The sequence below is a fragment of the Dipteris shenzhenensis genome, chromosome 12 (genome assembly GCF_047967505.1).
Source record: "Dipteris shenzhenensis isolate YYH24624 ecotype China chromosome 12, Dip_SZ_1.0, whole genome shotgun sequence".
Lineage (NCBI taxonomy): Eukaryota > Viridiplantae > Streptophyta > Polypodiopsida > Gleicheniales > Dipteridaceae > Dipteris > Dipteris shenzhenensis.
In genome coordinates this window covers 46,994,416-47,002,238 of record NC_141607.1, presented here as the reverse complement: position 1 = coordinate 47,002,238, position 7,823 = coordinate 46,994,416, and the positions used below count along the sequence as shown (strand labels likewise).

Sequence of the window (7,823 nt, the reverse complement as noted above, 5' to 3'; positions counted from 1 at the left end):
AAAATAAAAAAAAATTAAAAATGATTTAGTAAGCAAAGCTAAGCTATGTTCTCATCAGTACCCAGGCATCAGCTGCAATCTAAATTTTGAAGGATTCCGCATGTCTTGGGTAAGTTTGATAGACTAAATTGTAATTGCCTTGGTAATTTAGCCCACCAAAATCTGAAAATGGGCATGGCGCACACACACATATATATACCTTTGTAAGCCTATAATATATCCAATCGTACAAACTCAGATTTTGTTGTTCTACATACTTATTTCCCAGATCAGAACCCCAAAAAATCACCCAAAGAGTTGTGAAATCAATCTCAGTAAGCAGAGATGTCCAGAACAGAGTGCTAATAATACATGTTATCCTTTCCAATCTTAAAGATAAAACAACTAGTCTATTTACTAGGATCGTGGCGACTTAGATATCATGTAGCAAAAGCACCGAGATATTTAACAACACTTAAACGATTTGAACACTTATATAAACAGGTGCCAGGAAAAAAATCATCTAGAAACGAAGGTGCACCCAAAAACATTCTGCTCCTCAGATGTTGCTAATGAGAAGTATCCCGTATATAATTTTAGAACTCAGCCTACAAAACTGCCCTAGGAGGAAAAGAATTTCTGGAGAGCCAGACCTTCCTTATTGGAACCCAGTTCTGAGCTCATTATTTTCCTTTGTTATTTAATTCTATGTGTCAATCATGTACAAACGGCTCAAATCACCCCCAATGGGTAATCAATCAGTTTGTACTGTCCAAATGACCTGCTTGATTGATAATGTCACTCATTTCACATTGTAATATGAGTCAATGATCGCATCAGCAAGGTAACCACACTTGGCTGCAGACAGTCCAGCCAAGGAAATACGCCCATCTTTTGTCATATATATGTGCCACTTGTCTGACATGTTGTCACTCTGCTCCAGACGGCGAACAATCATTAGCTAACAGAAGCCGTGATAGGAACGATTGCAAATCTAAGTCTGAGATTAAGTCTGAGATCATATACATTGCTTGTTTGCTAAGAAGGAAGATTATATCAAACAAAACAGTGAAAGAAAGAGAAATGTCAGAGACCAGAATTAGACATTACCTGGGACTTGGAAAGACCAGTATATGAAAACATTCCGATCTGTTTGAGAATGAACGACCAGTCCTTCCCACTTTTATCTTTGGTGGTCAGTTCGTCAAAGAGTTTCTGTCTTACTTGCTTAATTCTTCCAGCCATCAGCTGCATCTCTTCTCTCCATTCGTCAAACAATACAGGGTCTCCAACGACATTTGCAACAATCCGAGCACCATGAACAGGAGGATTTGAATACATGGGCCGGGCTAGCCTTTTCAGCTGGCTCTTGACACTGCAATCAAACATCAGAAACCAAAATGCAAAGTAAATATGTATTTATTTATCTATATATTCATTGAGAGAGAGAGAGAGAGAGAGAGAAAATGAAAGTTTACTGACGTCTACGACAGACCCAAGGGTCCGAGAGAGAGAGAGAGAGAGAGAGCACAGCCAACCAATTCCAAGAACAGCAGCAGGTCGGCCAGTCCCTAGACCCTCAAATCAGGCAGAAGCCGCAGCCCTACAGGTCAGGTGTCAGTCCTTCACCTTCGGACTTCTGGTGAAAATTCAGAGCATTAATTTTGAAGAGAGAGATCTTCATGTATGGATCTGAAATAGTCTACCTCCTATATCTATCTCATTCACCCAATGCCCCCACGAGTTCCTAGAGCCACATGGCAACATAGATCTGCCAATAATCTGTTTGATCAAGCTGCTGCCCTATGGTGTTCACTTGTAAATTATCCAACAGCAGCTAACCTTTTCTTCTTGGTCATGTTTACATGATATATTCAAAACTAGCTAACTTATCTCAATCTTTCATACACCCCCATATTTGAAAGAAAACCATAGTATATACCTAGATGAATCCAGGAACATTCCCAAACTCATCCTCTAAAAACACAACATAGTGCAGTTTCAATCTCACGGGAGTCACTCATAAGATTGAAAACCATAAACTCCATCACGCATAGCAGGGACTAGCTACTATGACATCCCCACTGACGTCATCAGCGCCCAACAGTGGGTGTAGACCATACACATACTTGAGCATCCATTTATACAAAGTCTTCGTACTGAGTTTCTGTCGGCATTTCGGAGGTGAAGGGCAAACTCAGCCATGACGAAGGCTAGCACTAAAGGAGAAGGCTAATCAAAAAGTAGTCCAAATCTTTGCATTCAAGCTACAACTGCTTGTGAAGTCTAAACAATTTCATTTTAGTCTCTCCCAAACGAGCATCTAAATCTAAATCTAGCTGATAGGGCAACACACCATTTAAGATAGAAAGAATTATCGCAATACCACCACGCCGCAACTTGGACGAAAACTTCACAAGGTAAAATTTGCATGTCCGCTAATACGGTAGAAGCATATACCTAAATGAATCCAGGAACATTCCCAAACTCATCCTCTAAAAACACAACATAGTGCACACGAGAGTCTCATAAGATTGAAAACCATAAACTCCATCACGCATAGCAAAGACTAGCTACTATGACATCCCCACCGACGTCATCAGTGCCCAACAGTGGGTGTAGACCATAGTATAAAAGTATGCTCTCACACATACAAATCCACACACCCACGCATACTTGAGCATCGAGTTTCTGTCGGCACTCCGGAGGTGAAGGGCAAACTCAGCCATGACGAAGGCTAGCACTAAAGGAGAAGGCTAATCAAAAAGTAGTACAAATCTCTTCATTCAAGCTACATCTACTTGTGAACTCTAAACGATTTCATTTTAGTCTCTCCCAAATGAGCATCCAAATCTAAATCTAGCTGATAGGACAATGCACCATTTAAGATGGAAAGAATTATCGCAATACCACCAGGCCGCAACTTGGACGAAAACTTCACAAGGTGAAATTTACATGTCCACTAATACGGCAGAAGCATATACCTAAATGAATCCAGGAACATTCCCAAACTCATCCTCTAAAAACACAACATAGTGCACACGGGAGTCACTCATAAGATTGAAAACCATAAACTCCATCACGCATAGCAGAGACTAGCTACTATGACATCCCCACTGACGTCATCAGCGCCCAACAGTGGGTGTAGATCATAGTATAAAAGTATGCTCTCACACATACAAATCCACACACCCGCACATACTTGAGCATCGAGTTTCTGTCGGCACTCCGGAGGAGAGGCAAACTCAGCCATGACGAAGGCTAGCACTAAAGAAGAAGGCTAATAAAAAAGTAGTCCAAATCTCTTCATTCAAGCTACAACTGCTTGTGAAGTCTAAACGATTTCATTTTAGTCTCTCCCAAACGAGCATCTAAATCTAAATCTAGCTGATAGGGCAATGCACCATTTAATTATCGCAATACCAGCAAGCCGCAACTTGGACGAAAACTTCACAAGGTGAAATTTGCATGTCCGCTAATACGGCAGAAGCATATACCTAGATGAATCCAGGAACATTCCCAAACTCATCCTCTAAAAACACAACATAGTGCAGTTTCAATCTCACGAGAGTCACTCGTAAGATTGAAAACCATAAACTCCATCACGCATAGCAAGGACTAGCTACTATGTGTAGACCATAGTATAAAAGTATGCTCTCACACATACAAATCCACACACCCACACATACTTGAGCATCCATTTATACAAAGTCTTCGTACTGAGTTTCTGTCGGCACCATAGTATCATTATATTAAGACATGAATAATACTTTTTCTCAATATGAATCTATTCAAACCCCTTTACAAGCTGCTATTGTCAACAAGGAACTACATACCCTTCTAGAAAACACGCTTAAAAATGAACTGATTGAAAGCATATATGAGGCTTGTCTAGGTCAGCTCTTGCTCAATAAAATTGTGCATCCTTGTCACCATATTGCTCATCCACTAAAATTTTAGCCAGGACATGTATGATGTGCAATTTTCCCCAAAAAGCCAACCTAAGGCTAGGTCATATCAGTCATTATTTTACACACATTTGTTGAAATGATGCAAGAGAAGCAGTTTCTAGGAATTGGCTCAAGGCTTAGGGGGAGCCTTGCTTGGAACTCTGCCTACATCTTAATTGCATAGATAATGGCAACACTACCATGCCAATATACAGTTTAAAAACTTTTGCTTTACCGAGTGGCAACCTCCGGTGAAGATGTGATGACATTTGTTGCTCCAATTCGTTCTGCATATAATCCCAGGTTCTTGCTATAGGACTGTGCAACAAACAACTCCATTCCACGAGCAGCAAAGCGCCTTACAGAACTAGCGTCATCATCCAGACTGCCACTTGCAAAACCCTGTTGACATTTCCATAATCAACACTGACTGCTTAGTATTCATCAGTCTAGCCAGACCACATGCCACAGTCATTTTAAGCACAGCTATGTGATCTACACCGAGACAACTTGCAAGAATGTCCATCTTTGTATGCATTCGATCGAGGAAGTAGCACATAGAAAATACTGAAGCGGCAGGTGGAGATAGTATCATGCATTCCAACGGGAAGTTCCTGGTTTCAAAAAATTACGTACATACCTGATATGCCACATCAAAAAACGCAATATGCCCTTTCTCTTGGATAACATCAGCTATAACCTCCCACTGCTCTGTTGTTGGATCAATACCTGTTGGGTTGTGTGCACAACCATGTAGCAAGATGACCGATCCTCTGGGAGCATCCTTTTGTCCAGCCAATATAGAAAGTTCAGTTCACAAGTACAGATTGTCACCTTAGGAAGGTAAGAAATAAAGGGACTCATAATAATCATGTACCTTAATATCTGCTATCATTCCATTGAAGTCCAAACCAACAGTATTGGCATCAAAGTATCTATACTCTGACCAGGAAACTCCAGCATCATTGAATATATTCTTGTGGTTACCTGCGTGAGAAGTACACCTCAGGCATGCTGATGTTCAAATACCATATAGTGCTTGTGATTCAAATACGTGTTCAATCTTTCTACCTTAGCTTCTGTGAAGATAGGAATATGCCTAAACTAAACTGTAGAACAAAGAAATAGTTTCCTCAGAAGTCATCATGGCATCACAATGACATCCCCACCAATATCATCAGCCCCCAACAATGAGCGTAGCCGGTAGTCAAAATTCCCTTCATTCAATTTACAAATGCTTGTGAAAACGATTTTTCCTCTCCAAACAGACAATTCTAAGTAAGAAAGCTTCCAACGCAAAAGCTGAAAAAATATTACAAGGCCTTAACTCAATTGGTTGCACTTAAAATGAATGTCTTTTTCTGGGCGCACCTAAAGCAACAGCAGTTAAACAACTCAAAAGGCAGTGTGTCATGCATGGTAGACAAATGGGGCACCTTGCCAAATTCTGCCTATGAAGTACAAGTAAGCGTCCCTGGCCTATTGTTTTAGGTACCCTTAACGCATACGGCACAATAGAAATTGCACAGCTATATGGAGGCTACATGTTCAATGATCAATCATTCAAGAATGCGCATTCAGCAAATGTAGTTAAACAATAATCTAACAATGAATTCCTTCGTTCGTCTGCAACACCTTACCCCAAGTGGGGGATGAAATGAGAACCTTCACTCCAGGTAGGTATCGCTGGATAAAGGCAGCTGCTAGTCGAAGAGATCCAGTGCCTGAGAGAGACTGCACGGTAGCTACCTGTTGGCAAACTCGAACCTTTAGCTCAAGGCCTGGATGACCCTCGAAAGCGAAACTAAAACAGCAATCATTGTGGCATATAAAATGCGTTGATGATGTGGAAAATCACTCACCCGCCCTTCTTTAATTAGTGGGTTATCGGCCCCAAGAAGAAGCTCAGCCGTGACCTTGTTAAAAGCTGCCAGTCCCTCAATTGGAAGATACTGCAGCGTCAATAAAGTATTCATAAGCTATCAATCGACTAAATTACATAGATGGCGTTTTGAGAAAATGGTACCAAAAAAATCCAATAACACGCATTTTGGCGTCGCAAGTGAGTTCTAAGTATGCGCTCTCCACCGATCTATGTCGCTAGAATGGTTTTGTTTGAGAGGGAGAAAACCAATTACTTCTTTGTTGTCTCCCTTTTGGAGCATCAGCTGTTCAGCCTGGAAGAGAGAAGAACTTAGGAATTAGACAACTGCGCAGAATTAATTCGAGTCCGCCGGAAAACAGGTTGGAGCTTTCTAGAACTATAGCCAGAGAAATTTGTAGTCCTAGTTAAGGAATCGACCGGAATATTTTGATGCATGGTAATGCATGTAAGCAAAGATTTATAACCTTCTTCACGACGTTTAAGACGTATGGCTGGAGGTCTTCCGTCCTGTACGCTCCAACACCGAGATTCAGTTTAAGATCGCTTGAATCTGCCCTGAATGCTTCGGAAACTCCCAAGATTGGGTCTGGAGGAGCCATTGTGACAGCTTCAAATCGAGAAGCTTCTGTGGCGACGGTCATATTGACCTTGCTCACGGACTGCACCCATAGCATCCGTTATGATATCAGCATAACCAGACACGTAAAAGACGATCGGAGATCGCCGATGCGTTCGGAAGCCAAGAGAGTAGGCTAATAGCAAAAGTATGGCGCTAGTAAAGACACCTTTCAAAGCTCCAAAGACGAAATGGAGCAAAACAAGGCTCACCTTCACATTGAGACTAGAGAAATCCTTGACGATTGGGCCGGGGAAGGCAGCGGTTCTCAATCCACAAAACTTGCGAGCAGGCGAGTGGAACTGAGGCAGGGAAGGCAGGAGATGAGCAACAAGAAATGAAGATGGGGGAGGAGAAGCGAAGAGAGGGGAGCGTACCTGAAAGGGAGGGGAGGCAGAGAGGCCGGAGGAGGAAGAGGAAGAAGCCATGGAAGCAAGGGCAGGAGACATGGTGGTGAAATGGTTGAAGGCAAAAAAAGGTGAGGGTTTGAGAGAAGATAACGAGGATCCAGCGATGCCTTCAAAGCACCCCCCCCCCCCCCCAAAAAAAAAAAAAAAAAACTACTCATTGTTGTCTTTTCTTCTTTTTGCATCTTTTTCTCCAACGGGGTTGGTTGGTTGCCTTTGGTTGTTCTCTTTTCCTCCTCACTTTTCCCCCTCTTTCCAAGGCATCCCCCTCCTCCGTCACGATTTTCAAGTCCCTATTTCTACAGGTTGGTAACATTTATGCAACTTGTCCGTGAAATTCACCTTCAGGTTCCGCTATGTGAGGGAGCATTCGAATTTTCATTGGCTGACTTCATGGATCCTGGTGAAATCAGACGTGAAACTAGGGGAAGAGAAGTTTGCGGGACATTGCAACCAATCCCCTCCTTCGATCAAATCTGTTCATCACCTGAAATTCCGAGCATCGCCAAAGTTCATAGAGCCACTCTCACAATAACCTCCTCGATTTCTGTAGGAAATCTCACATGCTTGAGGAGTCATCAGTGTTATATTGTCCACTTAGTGTGCAATCCACACACTACCCATGCCCTTTCTCACTTGGGCAAGCAATGGGACAACCACAGCCAGTGCCCAAGCTCAAGCCTCCCCACACCAAGTGACACCAAGGCTAAGCAGCCGTTTCAACCAATCAAAGGCCATTGTTTACACTTCAAGCAGACATCCTGTTACACATACAGCACCCATGACCACACCTTGTCGTTCGAAATGGATTCCACACCATCCCTACTCCAAGCCCTTCCATGGGCAACCAAGCTTACCCAGCAATAGGCAAAGATTAAACCTACTAATCGCTTGCATTTTCAAGGTCTCACAGAGTAGCAAACAAACCATTGGCGGGTTTTTTCAATTCAAAGAAAAACACTTGGGCAATGTGTGAAGGGGGTGTC

The 7,823-nt window shown here is 42.3% G+C and overlaps 1 protein-coding gene across 1 annotated transcript; it reads right to left on the bottom strand.

The window, feature by feature from the left end:
- Positions 1–481: 481 nt before the first annotated feature.
- On the bottom strand, positions 482–6,915 carry ASP5 (aspartate aminotransferase 5). Its single transcript, XM_087382372.1, has 11 exons — positions 6,808–6,915; positions 6,643–6,732; positions 6,279–6,473; positions 6,068–6,106; positions 5,792–5,881; positions 5,570–5,678; positions 4,807–4,916; positions 4,570–4,713; positions 4,165–4,331; positions 1,090–1,354; positions 482–913 (listed from the first exon to the last, which is right to left on the bottom strand). Exons 1-11 carry the CDS (start codon positions 6,877–6,879, stop codon positions 782–784), a joined length of 1,413 nt encoding a protein of 470 aa, XP_087238498.1. The 5' UTR covers positions 6,880–6,915; the 3' UTR covers positions 482–781.
- Between the last annotated feature and the right edge of the window lie 908 nt (positions 6,916–7,823).